This window comes from Mastomys coucha, unplaced genomic scaffold (genome assembly GCF_008632895.1).
Source record: "Mastomys coucha isolate ucsf_1 unplaced genomic scaffold, UCSF_Mcou_1 pScaffold5, whole genome shotgun sequence".
Lineage (NCBI taxonomy): Eukaryota > Metazoa > Chordata > Mammalia > Rodentia > Muridae > Mastomys > Mastomys coucha.
This window is the reverse complement of record NW_022196911.1, coordinates 45,037,391-45,055,015: the sequence shown is the minus strand read 5'-3', so window position 1 is coordinate 45,055,015 and position 17,625 is coordinate 45,037,391. Positions and strand designations below refer to the sequence as shown.

Genomic DNA, 17,625 nt, shown 5'->3' with positions numbered 1-17,625 from the left:
GTACCCTGAGGCTAAAACACAGCACCGCTTGTGTCTTGGCCTCAGCAAAGCAGTCGATGCAGTATAGCAAGGCCAGTGTATTCAAAGCTGTGCAGGATGGGGCTTGATACCTGGCTCTGCTACTGCCTCACAGTACAACCAAACAGTGAAGAATCCTCACCGGGACTCAGTCTTCCAATTCAGGAGATGGGGGTGCTGAAGCCCATCAGAGTTAAGTGGATGGCTGGGAACCATGGAGCCCACCTGTTCTAGATGCTCGATAGAGAGAAGTTCCTCCCCCCCACCCCCACTGTCTGGCTTTCTAGTGTCTACAGCCTGGCTCCTGGCTGTGGCAGGCTTATTAGGGCAGGGACTGGGCCAGGTGATTTGGTCCCTCAGATTCCTGACTGCTACAGTTTGGATCATGTGTTTTCCAAAGGCCCCTATGACTATGATGTGCCTCCCTGGGAAGCTGTATTCATGGGAGGCTGTGGAAAAATTGGGAGATGCAATTTAGTTAGCAAGAGATCTTTAGTCACTGGGCCTTGGAATTCTGAGGGTTTTTTTTTTTTTCTCCTCTTTTTGGCTCCCCTGCCATCAAGTGAGCAATTTAATTTTTATCATGTGTCTTTACTATAAAAGGCCCACAGTAACAAAGTTAACCAATCATGGACCAAAACCTCTGAAACTTGCAGGCAAAACCAAAACTTTTCGCTTTATAACTTGGTTGTGTCTTGGTTACAGTGTAGATAGAAAGCTGAAGAATACATTGATATGGCCCACCCGAAATAATATGGGGGAGCTATGAAGGCAGAAACTTCTTCTTCTTCTTCTTCTTCTTCTTCTTTTTTTTTTTTTGTTTGAGACAGGGTTTCTCTGTGTAGCCTTGGCTGTCCTGGAACTTACTCTGTAGACCAGGCTGGCCTTGAACTCAGAAATCCGCCTGCCTCTGCCTCCCAAGTGCTGGGATTAAAGGCGTGTGCCACCACCGCCCGGCTAGGCAGACACTTCTAAGCTTTGAAGGCTCTTCCCTACCTTCTCCCTGCTGCTGTGAGCAGTGAGCGAGCGGTGGGCCGCCCCACGCAGAGCTGTCCTGTAGTTGCAGAAATTCCCTGTTGGGTCCATCTGGTGCTGGAAGGAGACAGGGAGACATTTGAGTAGCTCCATTCAGGGGCCAGATGACCACCCCCCCGTGAACCAGCAATCCTGTTTACCTCCAGAATGAAGAACTTGGCTGTTTTTACTTTGGCCCACGTCTTCTTCAGCCTGGACACAGGGCTCATGTTCATGCCGGCTGGAAGAAGGTAAACTGAGCTGGGTGGGCTCCACCAGCCTGGACAGTCCCCTTTGTTCCCATAGGAAAAGCAGTCTCGGTGTGCCCTGAGGGTGGCTGAAGGGTAGCCGAGTGGGCAGTTGCTGGTGGACAGTGTACTGCGGTGGACTTGGTGCATGTACCTCTGACTGCCCCACCTACACGAGGCCACCATAGCAGCCATGCTTATTTTGCTTTCATTCTGTCTTGTCTGTGGCTGTGCACTACCAAACTCTTCAAATGCATCCCTTGGAGATTGACCTTGCCTCAAATGGAGCCCCTTCATCAGCCTCTGGAGCTGGCCTCCTAGCCCACAGCCACCCGCTGCAGAGAAGACCCTTGACGTGCACCCCACCTGCCAGCCGTGCCCACTTTAACCTCTCTAGTGGTCCTCACACAGGGGATTCGAGGCCCGGGCAAGTTCACTCACAGATAATGGCCATGAGGGAGTTGAAGTTGCCGATGTTGAAGCACTCTCGGGCCACATCAATGAAGAACTCGATCACCTGCGCTCTCTGCTTCTTCTTGGCTGGCTGGGGAGGGGACACTGGAGCTTCAGTGGGCATGCGTTCTCCCCTTCAAACACCCCAATCAACCAGCCTGGCTCCCCTGCTCTTCTCAAGGCCCATTTCACAGCTGAGAAGCTCAAGGGCCAGGGTCTCAGGACCCTTCGTAATAGAGGGAGCATGCAGCTCAGAAGGTATGCGGGGCAGATGTGGCCCAGTGAAGCTCCTGTGGGGCACCCCTGCCCTGGAGGGGCTGGGAGGCATCTTTGGGATGGCGCCCCCACAAGGCCAAACTTTCCCTGAAAGATGGAAATAGTTCTCTTTCCAGTGTGGAATTCCTCTCTCTTCAGTAGGGGCCACACACCAACCCCGCTCTCTGGGCTGCCCCTCCATTGCTTTCTGTCAGAACACCATACTGCTGTGAGAACTCACCTTGGGGACAAGTAGTCAAGACTCTCCACCTTTCTGGTGGGCCAGGACCAAACTGTCCTTTCCCCAGGGCCATCCCAGGTGGGTTCCTGTGTGGTCTAGCCTCCACAAATTAGCCTAATTTAGCTGCTGAGCCAGTGATGGGAATGTGAGAACAGGCTCAGGCCAGTATAATTCAGGAGCATCTTTCTTGTCTATCAATACCATTGTCTCTCTAGTCACCAGGAAGTGACACAGTAGGTGCACCACCACAGCTCCCTCCCCGCCCCCCAAGGAGTCCTCTCTGCTGCAGAGAGCTGCCCACCTGAGGTTTAATCCTGCCTTTCTAATAGCAACACTAACCGATGACAGTGATGGAGCCAGGTGATGTTTATTAGATAGAAGCTAGCCGCGTCAGCCCATGATGAACACCATGGGTCAGTTTCTCCCTTAGCACAAACCTGACTGCCCTGTTCAATTCTCAGCTGCTGACCCCTAGTGAACACTGACCCTTGATCCCAGGCTCCTGTCTCAGCACCTTTACCCTGTGAACCCAACTAGCCAGTCTGCCCCATTGCATTTAGGACAGTGCCAACGTGTCTAACACTAGAGCGACAGAGCTTCCTGCAGACAGAAGCAGCCACTGGCCTGGACTTGGTTTTGGAATTCAGCTTTTTAAAAACTGTGGCCCATCCTTTTTTATATTCAGAAAATGACAGATAAAAAGTACACCAGTGATTGATGTTTTGGGGGAAATTGTGCGTATCTTTTGGAACAGTGACTAAACATATGCAAAGCGAGGTTAATAGACACAGTGAAACCTGTAGCAATCACCTCCTGTCCCTTTCAAGTGCCATTCACTAACTACACAAACAACAGAATGGCTTTAGGTTGCACTGAAGGTATGAATTTTAAAAGTAACAGGGGCTTGGAATTAAATAAGGAAAAGACTTAGGAATAGATTTATTTCCAATCTCATCGTCGGCCTGGACTTTTAACATGCAATTTCTCAATTCTTAAAGGTTAGATCCTTTTATCTTCAAGCCCCAAGAAAGCTACCCAGCCCAGATGCGTGAGGCAGACAGGTCCAGACTGAGGCACACAGTAGCCAGCCCTCAGTCCCCAGCAGATAGTCTGACTTCCACTTGGCTGGTGGATCCACTCAGAGATCCATCTACAGGGGACATTCACTGGAGGGAAGAGATGAGCCTGGTCTGGTACGGTGGTCCAGCCAAGCCCTGGGCTGGGGAAGGCTGGGATTCCATACATCCCCAGGTAGCCTCTGGCAGGCAGGCAGGCAGGGCCAAGCTGGCTTTACTCACCATGCAGATTTCCGTTGCTACCAGGTAACAGAGTCTGTTGAACCACTTCACGTAGGCCTCCACGTTGTTTGTCTTGTCACTGAAGCGGGGCTAGGAAAGACACCGGGGGAGGGGGGATGAGTCTCCTTTACGATAACTTTTTAGAGCACAGAATCAGGTCACAGTCATTATAAAGAACCCGGACAACGGAACAATCTCAAAGTCAACCGGAAACACAGTGATCTGATGTGAGAGCCCCTGGTCTTCTTTCTGGAGGCTGGAAGTCCTGGGCTTCTCCCCAGAATCACAGTGGCAGTAGGAGGCAAAGAGAAGGGCTGGGTATAGATCCCTGCAGTAGACTGCATACTCACAATGTGGGAGAAGTCCTTGGATCGATCCACAGCACCAGATGATGGACAAACACATCAATTAATAAGGCTATACATCAATATTATGAGTATATGCCCAGAATCAACATTACTCATAGATTCTATATTTGCAAATGTGTCTACTACTTTTTTCTCTCTCTTTCAATAGCTTGTATTGCTCTCCCATTCAATGGTGTGCAGGCACAGAAAGGCAAAATATCTGAGCATAAGCATTTCCAGCTAAGATTGAACTAAATAAAGCTGCTGCGTCTTGTTTCTGCTCATAGTGTGAGCCAGGATCACAGAATCCCTGCCTCTGTTTAGCATCTCTTTTCTTCTCTTTTTATGTTTTCTTTGGAGAATAGTTTCCATGTTTTGAAAGGATTCCAAGAATAATACTGAAGTGATATATTTTATCACTTCACACAAAGGCTATGGTGTCTCCTACAAAGAAAACATGTGCTAGATGGCTCTTATTTATCAATGACTTCTACAGACACAGATAGCCAAATAGAGAGAGGTGGATGGGCTCCATCTCAGACCAGGTATGAGTTGGCCTGGCCATTTGCCCTGAGTTCAGTGTTAATCAGTAATGCACATTAGATTGGTGTCTTTTACACATGGACACGTAACTATAGCTAGGTGTTGATTGCTTGTAAAAAAAAAAAATACTGAGAAAAGAAGCTTGTGTGAACCTGACGCTGCATTTTCCCCCAGGAGCAATGGCTTAGAATTTGCTAATTTGATGTTCATGTTGTGTTCTAGAACATAATTAGTGGGAATAACAAAATCAACTCTATGTATGTATGTATGTATGTATGTATGTATGTTTGTATGTGTATTTATATCTATAGATTTCCATTTGAATCTTTTTCTGAGTAATAAATGCTTGGAGAGAAAAATTCAACCTATGCTGAACATTCTACATATTGTAAATACATGGACCACTGTTTAAATACTTAAACTTAAGGTAAAGAAGTGTGTATGTTAAAACTACTGGGATATAGCCGGGTAGTGGTGGCGCACGCCTTTAATCCCAGCACTTGGGAGGCAGAGGCAGGCAGATTTCTGAGTTTGAGGCCAGCCTGGTCTACCGAGTGAGTTCCAGGACAGCTAGGGCTACACAGAGAAACCCTGTCTCAAAAAACAAAACAAAACAAAACAAACAAACAAAAAATCCCAAAAAACTACTGGAATAAAATTCAATGAGCAGAAGAGGTAGATGGAAAAAAATGTAAAGAAAGGAGAGAAAAAGAAATGGGAAGTCAAGGTAGATGATGACAAACGCCACAGGCGTGGATGAGGACATACCCTTGAAAATCAGTAACTACAATCAAATTCCATTTCTTAACATTTTCTAAGTCAATGATGTAAATAAAAGAGAAGTAGAGAATTGCACATTTGATAAATATCACACAGCTATTCGGAGGATTCCAACTTTGGTGGCCCAAGTATGATTTTTTTCAGCTTTATGGTGGGCTTATCAGGACAGATCCCAATTGAAAGTAAAGGAGGATCTGTAACATTTGGACAGGTTTTACGACAAAAAAAAAAAAAATATTCTAAGGGAAAAGCACTGTAGAAGCAAGTAATGGGTAACCACACAGTGATGAGGTCCAATTCGTTAGGAAACTATCACAAGTCTACACGTTTGTGCTAAGTAACATGTCTTCAACATATGGAGTTAGGACTGGGAGATGACTTATTAGGTAAAGTGTTTGCCAGACAAACATGAAGAGACCTGAGTCTGATGCCTAGAACTACACACACACACACACACACACACACACACACACACACACACACACACAAAAGCACATATGTGCATGCGCGCACCAAGCTTGGTTGCATTCACTTGTAATCCCAGTGGTGTGGTTGTTATACTGATGAAGAGACAGAAATAAATCACAAAAAATTGCAATGGGACTGCAACATGGATGTGCAGAAATTTAGAAGAATAGTTGTCAGTGAGTAACTTTGTATCTGTAAACAAGGAAAATTTAAGGGAAAAAGTTAAATTCTTGAAACGATATAAGAAGTTACAAAGTAACTTAAGAGGAAGAGAAAGGCAAAGTCCAGCTACCGGGGAGGCTGAGGCAGGGAGAGCCTAGGTTCAAGGCCTAGCTGAACTAGTTAGTGAGCCTGTCACAAAATAAAGCAAAAAGGAGACTTGGGAGTGTAGCTCCAGGGTAGAGGGCCTGCCTAGGAAATGGAGCCACCCGAGTTCCAGCCGCAGTACTTCTGTGGGGCGGAGGATAGAAAACCTAAACAGCCGTTCCGTTACTAAATAACTGTAAGAGTAAACAAAGAAACAATCCAACCAGAAAAACTTGAGTTAACCAAAGTTACTCCTCTAAGAACACCCAGTCTCAAGAGTTTTCGCTGGCAAAAGCTGATCAAGGCTCCAGCAATAGGTAATGCTAGGCTTTTACACAAACAAAGAAAAGAGCAAGAGGAGCTGTACATAGTGTCAGGTAGAGGAGTAGCCACTCAATCCCATTCATGAGTAATGGTGGCAGAATCTCACAACAAAACAGGACGCAGGGATATGGAGAGACAAAGGTTTGTCTCTCCTGCTTTGCTTATTTTGGAAGTGTAAGATGGATTCAACATTGATTTTGAAAAGCTAGTAAAAAAAAAAAAAACCAGTCACTTAGTAGTGTAGAGAAGCGACAAGTGAGTTCTGTGATGATACATTCTTATGAAAATAGCTCTTACATCCAAGAGATGGGAACTTGTGCTGGACCTGACAACCAAGGTAGTAACGCAACGAGCTCACTTAAGACTGATGGGTGTCCTGCTGTGCACTCAGCTCGTTTGCTCAACCCGCCTCTGGGAGAACAATGTAACAACAGTCTTTGTCTTACACTTCCCACACAATCAATGCTTTTGCAGCCTAAGCTGATGCCTTGCTTTAATCTTAAATTGGGTTTTTCTTCCATGCTCCTGGCCCAGAGCAATGTGTGGTGTGCTTGAATGTGTGCTATGATAACCATTTGCTGAAAATAGCAAACAGGACAAAAGAGACCTTGTACAGTAAATCTCTGCCACTGATGTGGAAAGAGCGTGGACATAGACTGTCTACAGGACCGCTTGCTATTTGGGAAGGCTGGAGTCAGTCTCATTCCAGGTAAAGCTTCGTTAAAGTATTTCTGTAAAGCAGCCATCCTTCCTTCCTCCCTCAGGTTAAGCTGTCTGTTTAACAGAGGAGAGCAAAGCCCTCACAGCATTCAGGCAGGCACAGATCAGACTCATCTGACAGATGGACAGATTGAAGACAGGACAGAAACCATAAGCCACACAGAGACAGAAGACACATGGAGAAGGATGGAGAATTCACACATGGGCTCGCTCTTGGTCAAAGTTCAAGAGGACACACGTGTTGGACCCTTTTTTGTTAATATGACGCTGATGCATAGCGGCACATCTGAGACTATCTCTACTGCCTTTAATGTATATAGGTTAATAAAACCTTTAATCCCAGCATTTGGGAGGCAGAGTCAGAGGCAGGCAGATTTCTGAGTTTAAAGCCAGCCTGGTCTACAGAGTGAGTTCCAGGACAGCTGGGGCTACACAAAGAAACCCTGTTTCGAAAAACCAACAGCAGCAGCAGCAGCAACAACAACAACAACAACAACAACAACAACAACAACAACAACAATGTAACATTCTTAGCACTTCAGAGAAGTAAAGTGATGGAGGAGGATCTGTAACAACAACAACAACAACAATGTAACATTCTTAGCACTTCAGAGAAGTAAAGTGATGGAGGAGGATCTGTAAACTATTCCCGTCCCTCTTATACTAGTGGAGTTTCTATTTTATGATTGCCACAGAAATAAAAACAAATACTATTTCAGGGGCTGGTAGGGCTGCTCAGTGGTTAAGAGCACTTGCTAGGGGCTCCCAGCACCATGTGGTGGCTCAGTTGCTTAGCATGTAGGAGGCTCTGGGTTCAATCTCTAATACAAAAAAAAAGTTCTATTCAGTACTGTCAGTTAAAAAATTGACATGCAAACAAACAAAAAACAAACAAACAACAACAAAACCACTTGATGCCTTTACCATCACTGTTTTTACTCAGCCTTCAGCATTTGGCTGGTCTTGCCTTGAAAATGAATAAGAAGCCCGTCACTTCGAAGAAAACAGTTCACAGCACTTGTTGCCAAAGATGAAGTTCAAGCTTTCAAGAGAAAATTGGGAATTTACAACCCCCTCACTCACCTCTGTGAGCTTGACGACCTCGGGCTTTTCACGGATTTCCTCCCCAGCACGGGGAGATCTGCTCTACTCTGTGTCTCTGTGTTTTTTAAAATGATTTATGCTACTATAAAATTACATATGCAAGGTGCGTTACAGTCCAGTGGATATCATGGTGTATGGAAAGGTCACTGATATATTTTTGGATCTCATGTTACAATGAATGTTTTAAAATCAGCACTTGCATCTATCAAGAATATGGACAGATATCTCATAAGAGTGTCAAATATTTCAAATTCTCAACTGTGAGATTCGATACCCCCTTCACTCCCCTCCAGGGATTGGCACTAGAATGAACCTAGGGAGTTGGGGAGGGAAGGGAGGGCTCTGCCCTTGAGCTCCAGCTCCCAGCCTCAGGACATGAGCATAGTGGACGCCATTGTTCATCCGCCTAGTAAAGTTCTGTAATCTTTACCAAAAGCATGGGCAGCTTAAAAAGAGCAATTACCATTACAGCATTTAATTTGCGCTCTTTTTTTTTTTTTTTTGAGGTGGGGCCATAAATAACGGATGCTTCCAGTTCTGACTGGATCTAGCCAGTTGGTTAGACACCCTACTCCTGTGGCTGGTGCCCTGGGAGCGAAGAATTAGCTTTCAATGCTAATTCTCATTGGGAATCAAGGTGGCTTAACCTTTCCAATCTTTTCAAGCAATGAGCACCAGTCAGCACTTCCTACAGTGGCCGCTAGAGGGCACCAGCACCTGACAAAACGCACAAGGAGGACCCTCAGGTCCCACCATGCAAGGTGCACCCTGTACCTTCTCTCTGCCCAGAGTTGAAGCCTGACTCAAGGTGGCTTCCCGACTCCCCCTCCACCCTGGCTGGGTGAGTGATCTGGCAGCTATGTCTAACCAGTCCCCTAGGCTCTCTGGGACTCAGTGCTGGCCATCTGAGCTGGAAAGGCTGGGTGGAGTGTTCAGGGACCCTCCATTGGGCTCTGGGCAGCATCAAGGCTTCCTCAGCTGATGTCCGTGAGATCTTCCTCCTCGTGGCCACCACTGGGTAGAGGCCATTGTAGTCTCAGCTCTCCCAAGAACCTTTTACCTTTGTGCCTGCCAGGGGGTCCTTGTTTACAAAAGCCTGGACAAACTCCTCAGGCCCAATGTGCCTTAGTCGCTCCTGCATGGGGAGGGGAGAAGAGTCAGAAAAGAAGGAGAGGCACACGATGGGGAGGAGGCACATGGTGGGAGGCATCAAGGGCATAGTCAGGGGTGCAAGTGTGGCAGGGAGGTGCTAACTTCCCTCCATTACCTCTTTCTGGGGACCCCTTAGCCTCTGTACCTACATAGACCCCCATGTGTTGGGAGTGAGGTCAGCTCATTCCCTTTAGCCACCATGAAGGAGGGCTCTGGGGAACTGGGAGAGCAGCCACCCCCTACTTCTAGCCCCATGTGTATGTGGCCCAAATGGCAAGTTCCTTAGGCATGAGAAGGCCACACAGTGAATGGCACCAGAATGAGAATTTGAACCCCATTCCTCTGTCCCCAGCCTAGACCCTTAGCTGGCACCTTCAGACCTCCTGTCCCAGGCCCAAGAATCCCGAGGGACTGCTCTAGAGTCTTCTGCAGGGGTCCATTGGGCCTGGATCCCTGGGCTATGCTGAGATCAGGAAAGAGAGGTTGGAAGCAGTGTTTGCTATGTCTAGTAGCTCCTTCCCTGGGTCCCACTCACCAGCTCCACATGGGTCAGTTGCTGGGCCAGCGTGTAGGGGTCACTGCAGACACCTAGGAGCTCCCTGTGGATGGAGGCTGGAGGCTTGGTCCTGTAGGAGATGAGCTTGTCGGCCCCCACCAGGCCTTCTGGTCCCTGGCCAAGTGACGCCAGTTTCTGGTGCAGAGTCTGCAGGAGCTGGTGCACCCTGTTCCCATAGGTCTAGGGTTGGGATGAGGGGAGAGGGCACTCAGGCCTGAATACCCACATCCCAAACTCAACCCCAGCTGCAGGCTCCTGGGCTCCCAGTGTGTGTGTGTGTGTGTGTGTGTGTGTGTTTTGAGTGTTTTGAGTGTGTGTGTGGTGTGAGCATTATATAGTGGGTGTGTGGTATGTTGAGTATGTTTTGTGTATGTGTTTTGAGTGTGTGGTGTGTGTGTGTGTGTTTTAAGTGTGTGTGGTGTGTGTATGTGTGGTGTGTGTGTGTATAAATGTTTTGTGTGTGTGTTTTGAGGTTTTGAGTGTGTGTATGTGGTATGTGTGTGTGTGGTATGTGTATGGTGTGTCTGTGGTGTGTGTGGTATATGGTGTATATGTGTGTGTGGCGTGTTGAGTGTATTGTGTGTGTGTTTTGAGTGTGTGGTGTGTGTTTGTGTTTTGTGTGTGTGTCTTGAATGTGTATGTGGTGTGTGTGTGTGTGTATTGTGTATGTGGTGTGTGTGGGGTGTGTGTGTGTGTGTATTGCCTCTATGGACAAGGCCAGGTACCAGCAAATATCCTGGGACCCGCCCCATCCTGAAAAAGGCCCCTACATTGGACATGTAGTGGTTGGGGCTGAAGAAGATTGGGGAGAAGGTAGGGGATGAGAAAATGCTTCAGGTAGAACATCTCTGGCTAAAATGTACCAGTTGCTTCTGGGCAGAGAACGTCGGTCAGGCCAGGGAAGGAAGCAAGAGGAGCAGGCCTGGCCCTGGAGGACTGGCCTCTGACTGGCTCAGAGTGGGAACCATGCTGCCTCCCTCACAGGACCCCAGCTAGAATGATGCTGTGTGGCCATCTTTGTTATGAGAACCCAGCCCATCTCTAGGGTGCACTTAGTGATCAGACAAGGACAAACTGTCTCAACATGGTGCTGGGAAGGACAGCCTGCTTCAGACTATGCCTTGAGCTGGGGCAGGGACAAGAGGTTCCTCAGGGAACCTTCTATTCACAATGGGAAATCCCATCATCTCTCCTGCAGAGACCCTATTTCTTTCTTTAAAAAAATTTTTTTTAAATAAAAAAAAATTAGGTGCATATGTGTTTGTTTGTGTGCTGGTGTGTACACTTGAGTGCAGGTGCCCTCGAAGGCCAGACTAGGGCACCAGTGCTCTGGAGCTTGACTATCAGGTAAGTTATGATGCCAGTGTGGATGCTGGGAACTGGACTCCTGTCCTTCTGCTCTTAACTGCTGAGCCACATCAGCCCCAGAGACAGTATTTCTAAAGAGAGATGACCTTAGCTTAGCCAGATTTATTGAGACATCCCCATATCCCAAGAGTTTTGGCCTTTAACCCATGCTAGACCCCTGAGGGTCTTAGCCTGTGGCAAACATCACTCCTAGAGACATCTCTACTCCTTATGCGCTAAGGAGCTCGCCTGAGAGCTGGCAGAGGAGTGGCAAGCAGTTGGGGAACTTGCTCTCTCAGCTGCTCTTGTGATTCATCTGTGGGGCCCTCCTCCTGCTCCAAATTACAGGTCCTTGGCCATGAACACTGACTGCCACCCTGGCTCTACATGGGAGCAGGCCTGTGGGAGGGGGACCTCTGTAGGTCCCTGATGTGGATCTTTGCAGATGGCTTAGTGGGTCACAGAGCCACTGCCGGGCCACCAGTCCATCTGGTCCCACGCGTGGGTCTTATTCACTACCTAATACCATTGCCAGGACACAGATGGGAGAGGTAGAGAAGATACAGGGCCCTGGATTCCCTCTCAGCTTTGCGGGGCCTGTATTCCTCCACTGGCTCCAGAGGGCCCATTGAGCTATTTATTCTATGCAGTGTGGGGAGAGAAGGGCCCAGAGGAAGGTGGAAACAGGCTCAGGTCCTGGATGGGAAGGTACAGGAAGGGGAAGTGACTTCTACCATGTCTGGCCCACCTCATCACACGGGGAGATGCGGCCCACCACATCTGTCAGGTGTCCAATGGTGGATTCCTCTTCAAAGTCCCGTGGGAAGGTCTCAGTCCACTCGGCTAGCAACTGGAGCAGTTTGGCACCAAACTTCCGGACTCGGGCCTGCAAGGCAAAGCAGAAGCAGGGGCCACTTGGTGGGCTGTAGTGAGCCCTTCACCAAGCAGGCTCTGCCCATCCGGGTTATTCCATGGGCCCTGCAGTAGTTGTGGTAAGCCTCAGGCTATCTGTGCCCGGCAGCAGGGGGAATGCAACAGAGCAGAGGGTGGGAGGAGAGATGCCTTGGTTCCACTCACACAGGGGACGGAAGTGAGACAGATGCATATTTTGAGGCCAGGGCCATCTCATTTCTACCACCGACACCATCCCTGGCCTCTCCCTTTTCTAGGGTCAGGCTAACTTAGTTTTCCCATGGGGCTCCCCTTCTCTTTTCACAGAGAGACAGGCTCCGCTGATTGACTCAGGAATAGAACTATATGAGTACCGGCCAATCAGATCCCGGGATTCTAAAGCATCACGTGACTGCTCACAGATGAGCATGTGACCTAAGCTAGGCCAATGAAATCTCAACCTTTTACCTTTAAAGGTCTTTCCACGTGGTTGAGAGGTTAAGATGGTCACCCTGACAAAGGAGGCCACCTCTCACTGTGCAGGAGAACCAGCCAGCACAAGGTGAGGCCTATGGTCCCAGATGAAACCGGAGGGAGGGGGATGGGAGAGGGGGAGGAGGGTGTAGTGGGGAGGGGAGCATCAGAGTAGGAAACCCCATGTCCTGTTGGGTGATTTGGGCTCCTCAAAGAGAGGTACCTAATGCTGGGTAGGCACATGAATCAGCCATGTCTCTTTGCTTGGGCCAGTTGAAGCTGGACTTCTGTACCCGAAAGCCTGACTGACATAAGTGTAGAAAATCGTAAGTTACGGGATCAGGCAGGGAGAGGAGAAAGGCCTTGAGGAGGCAGGGCATAGACAAGCTATCCTTATTCAGAAATGGAATGTAATAGAAGAGAAATCCTGTAGAGGCATGGGCTATCTCAGGCTATTGGTGGTAAGAGCCATACAGACTAGGTTCCGGGACTCAGTTCTGACTTTAATAGATCTCACAGGACGTTGGAAAACGGTACAAGGGTATGGGTGGCCTATTCTTACAGGTCCTGGGCCTTTTCCAGAGGATGGAGCAACCACTGCCTCCCCCCAATGCTGACACTGTGAGGTCAGACCCTGGGCATACAGGTGCACTCTGAGCTCCTGGCCTGCCTAGCTCCTCACCTTGTCCAGCACCGGCTTGTCCAGCTGTTGCTGCTCTATGCACAGGTGGCACACCCGAGCCAGGAGCTCTCGGGGCTCGATGAAGAGACGAGAGCTCAGCAGGAAGGTGAAGATGTAGGCTTTCTGGCGAGGATACCACACAAACTCATCAGAGCACAGAGGGTGTGTTACCAGCTTGCCCCAACTCCCTAGGCACGAGGCCATTTCCAGCCCTGTCACCTGTGCCATGCCCTCCTGCTCCTCACCCCCCCCCCCGCCAGGTGGCTCACCTACCTCGGGATAGTAATCGGCTGTGGGCACGAGGTGCTGAATCAGGGTGTCCAAAGAGGCTGAGGATGGAGCTCCATCCAGGAGGGGCTGCCCAGCCTGCTCTCCTTCTGTGGATTCTGTGGGAGGTGGGCTGAGGCTGCCCGGGGTGACCATGTCGGATGCAGTCAGTGTCCGGGGCATGCCTGCCTGCAATGGTAAGAAACAGTTGGGGGTAACTGAGCTGGGGCCTACTGATTCCCTGGGTTCCAGGCTAGAGAACTATGCCTCTCACTGTCCACACTTAATAAGTTCAGCGAGCACATCGTGAGAGGCTGCCAGTGTCCCCCACTTCACAGCCCAACACCCATTCTCCACTTTCTTATAGCCTCCCCAATTCTTCCCCCAGGAATAATCTCTTCTTTACTGTTTCTCCAGAACCATCTCTCCTCGGAAAACACATCCTTAATAGCTGGTTATCCCTCTGCTTCTCTCTATCTTTATAATTCAAGCTGGCCTGCAACTCACAGCAATCCCCCTGTTTCAGATTCTTCCATTGCCTGCACTCTAGGGGTGAGCTACCAAGCACAGGAAAAGTTTGTCCAAGTCCTTAATAGCCACCACCTTCCCCCAGCTGCCGACCACAAAAATAGGCTCAGGGATGATCCTGAGCCAGATTAGGGATTCAGGAAGAACCCCAGAGCTCCCTTGAGATGTGGAAGCTACTGTTCCCCTGAGGTCCTATTGACTGGACATTGGGGAATGTAAACTCAACATTACTGAGTTCGTCTTGGCATCGTGAGAAGCTAGGAAAGTTGGCACACTGTTTTTGGAGGGAGAGAGCTGGGATTGACCACCTGTGCGCACTACCCGAGGCCTCTACCGCTGAGCTAACATCCCCAGCCCGCTTCGCTATTTTTCACTTGAGACAGGGTCTTGCTAAGTTGCCCAAGTTGGCTTCGTATGTTCTCTGTAGTCTAGGCAGGCCTTGAACTTACAGTCCTCCTGCATTAGCCTACAGAGTAGCTCCTCAATGGGGCTATCTCTGCTTCCTCCTAGCATCCGTCTACTCCACAGCCCTGTCTGAACCCTGGTGGACATGAGTGGATTTTCATTGTGAGCCCCGTTGTAGGCCTGGGGGCTTCTGTCAGTTGCTGGTGGGCATTACAGTGTCCTCTCTATGCAAGCCTTCTCTAGACCAATGCTGAGAGCGTCTGTGGCCTGGCCAGCAGAGGGCATCTGCACATTTTAACCGGAAGTCTGTATTTGCTCCCAGTTCTTCCACACATGCTTGTAGGTCTGTGGGTGTTGAACCAGTTCCAGCCTAGACAGTCAGGTCACCCCATTTTCTCAAATACAGACTATTATGGGCTCACCCCCTGAAAGACTTTGGCTTTGGCCTGCTCTTTCTGTCCCCTAGTGACCCTGATCTAAAGACAGAAAGACCACTCAGAGGAATAACCCACTCTAGGTCAGAGACCACTCAGGAATGACGGGGAACTCTCCAGAGGGCTGTCCGCAGTCTGTGGTGTGGGAGGTGCTGGGACGGGGCTACAGAATTAGAGAGTGCTTGGTCAATCCGCGTGGATGGCAGCCTTGGCAGCTCTGACCTTAGCGATAGTCACAGCTTTATTTTTAACCTCCTTACACTCAATTTTCAGTCCTGAAAATGTAAATTTCACAAACCTCCTCTTGTGCATCTGTGTGGGGAAGCCGGTGCAGATGAAGATGGCGGGGGTGGGGGGATCCTGAAGATTCTCATTGGAGAGGGTAGCCATCATTGGAGACAGCAGGTGCTATCTCTGTCTCATGCCTGGGGCTCAGCACCTGGTTCTAACTTTACATGCCAAAATATGTGAGCTCCAAAGTTGCCCTCTCCCGTGTAATGTCTCTCACCTCTTCACCCTGCAGCCCATCTTGGATTCCAGTTCAATTTTCTTCCAGATGGGCCAGTGACAGCGTGGAGGTGACACCGAAACTCTCCATGGGGCGGGGCAGCAGTCTGCCAGGTGGTGGGAAAATCACAGAGGGGTGCTTCACAAGTCAATCTCAGAAGCACCCAGAACACCCTAGGCCTGGCTCAGCACTGGGCACCCGATGCTGGGTCCTTGTGGGTGGTAGGTGGCTACATCCCGAAGCTCATGCTGTGAGCTGAAGGAGTGTCCTACAGGGATGACCTGAGAGGGGACAGCCCGCCAAGTAGGAGCTTGGGGAGGTCACTGACCTGAGGACCAAAGGGAGGAATGAGCCTGTGGAAAAGCAAGCCTGTCATGGGACCAACAAGGGGAAGGCGGGGTGATTATGAAAAAAATGTGCTTAGATAGCTGGGGCCGGGTGGCAGGTCCTAAAGTGACAAAGTGGTGGATGAGGGAGAGCACAGGGTGATGGGCACATCTAGCATCCATGTATGAAAACACAAGTCTTTCTAAGAAGCACCCCGAGGCCCCAGGCCATGCTTGCTCAATCCCTGCTCGCTCCAGCCCAAAGATTTATTTATTATGATGAATAAGTACACTGTAGCTGTCTTCAGACGCACCAGAAGAGGGCATCAGATCTCATTACGGGTGGTTGTGAGTCACAATGTGGTTGCTGGGATCGGAACTCAGGATCCTTCGGAAGAGCAGTTGGTGCTCTAACCTGCTGAGCCATCTCACCAGCCCCCCCCCCCCATTTCTTTATTACACACAAAATAGCGTGGCCCCACACTGTCCTGTTCTGGGTTCTTTTCATTAACAATACATCTCAGAAGTAGGTCAGAGTTTGTTTCATTTTTTGCCTAAATTATTTTGTTATAATTTTTAAGACCATCTTATTCATAGTTTGCGTGTCCAGGAGTAATTTCTTAAAGCCAGTGGTGAAGCAGCCTAAATGTCCATCAATAGATGAATACATAAACAAGATGTACTATGTGTGTGTACTATGTGTGTGTATGATGAAATATTATTCTACTTTAAAGGAGGAGAAAATTCCGATATGTCTTACAGTATGGAGAAACACTGAGGATGTTGAGTTAGAGGCAGAAGCCAGTTACAAAAAGACAAAAGCTGGTCTGCAGAGGTGGATCAGCAGTTAAGAGAGTATACTTCTCCTGTAACTCCAGCTGGAAGAATTCCATGCCCTCTTTCGGTCTCCAGGGGCCCCTGCACCCATTCTCCCTCCTCCCCTCCCTCTAACTGTCTGAATTTCTCTCTTGGCCTTTTTGGTGGCATGCATCAGCTGGCTTCACAAGTGCTGTAACAAATTCCTCAGATAGTCAATGTATCAAGACGTATCAAGATAAACAGCTTATTTCAGCTTACTGTTCTGTAGCTTCTTATTGGTCAGTGGCCGGCTGGTCTCATTGCTTTAGGCTAGTGGAGGCACCATGATAGGGCACTTAGTAGGAAAAACAAAACAAAACAAGACAAGACAAAACAAAACAACCTCACTTGCCTCATAGCTGGTAAGTGAGAGAGATGAAGGGCATGAGCTCAGCCACCGTAGTCCTCCTCGAGGGCATGACCTCAGTGATCTCAATGGCTCTCACTAGGTCACACCTCTTAGAGGCTCACCACTTTCCACCAAGCTTTGACGCACGGGCTTCTGGAGAAGCATCAAGATCCAAACTAGAGTGAGACCATGTATAAGTTACTAAGATACCCTGACAAGCACAGCTTATGAGAGAAAGGGCTTATTTGGTCATGGGCAGAGAAGTCATGGTGGCCGGAGCTAGAGGCATCCAGTCACATTGCACCCACAGTGACAAAGCAGAGAGTAATAAAGGTTGGTGCTCAATCTAGCTTTCTCCTTTTTGTGCAACCCAGAGCCAGAGCTCAGTGTTGATGCCGGCTCCTTCTGGGGTAAGTGTTCCCACCTTAACCTAGTCAAAATAACCTCACAGGCACGGCTGGAGGCTAACCTAATCAAGATAATTAATTCCTCATTAGTGAGCCTGGAACTCTTTGGCAATCAACATTAACCACCACAGACCACAAAATAGATGAGACCAATACAACAGGTCTGGCCAGCATGTCGGAACAACCCTTTGAACACTACCGGGGTGAAGGGGTGAGAGGGGTGTCAGTGCTTTTGAACTGTACCAAGATTTGGTTTTGTGTGCTAAGCCATTCATATCCTGGTATCCTTTCACACCAATAAAATCCTTGGCGATACAGTCCA

The 17,625-nt window shown here is 48.8% G+C and overlaps 1 protein-coding gene across 4 annotated transcripts in view; it reads right to left on the bottom strand.

Moving 5' to 3' along the window:
• Rasgef1c (RasGEF domain family member 1C) overlaps positions 1-17,625 on the bottom strand; it is a 76,594-nt gene that overhangs the window by 9,237 nt on the left and 49,732 nt on the right. The window contains exons 1-11 of one of the 4 annotated variants that reach the window (XM_031353108.1): positions 15,692-15,976; positions 15,154-15,469; positions 13,495-13,677; positions 13,222-13,344; positions 11,923-12,060; positions 9,807-10,007; positions 9,180-9,254; positions 3,528-3,617; positions 1,722-1,824; positions 1,194-1,273; positions 1,015-1,110 (exon numbers count right to left, since the gene is read on the bottom strand). In XM_031353108.1, the coding sequence (XP_031208968.1) occupies positions 1,015-1,110; positions 1,194-1,273; positions 1,722-1,824; positions 3,528-3,617; positions 9,180-9,254; positions 9,807-10,007; positions 11,923-12,060; positions 13,222-13,344; positions 13,495-13,671 (1,083 nt within the window). In that variant the 5' untranslated portion in view covers positions 13,672-13,677; positions 15,154-15,469; positions 15,692-15,976. Of the gene's footprint in view, positions 1-1,014; positions 1,111-1,193; positions 1,274-1,721; positions 1,825-3,527; positions 3,618-9,179; positions 9,255-9,806; positions 10,008-11,922; positions 12,061-13,221; positions 13,345-13,494; positions 13,678-15,153; positions 15,977-17,625 lie in introns of those variants that run through there. The other 3 variants (XM_031353107.1, XM_031353106.1, XM_031353105.1) reach the window with 3 other exon arrangements.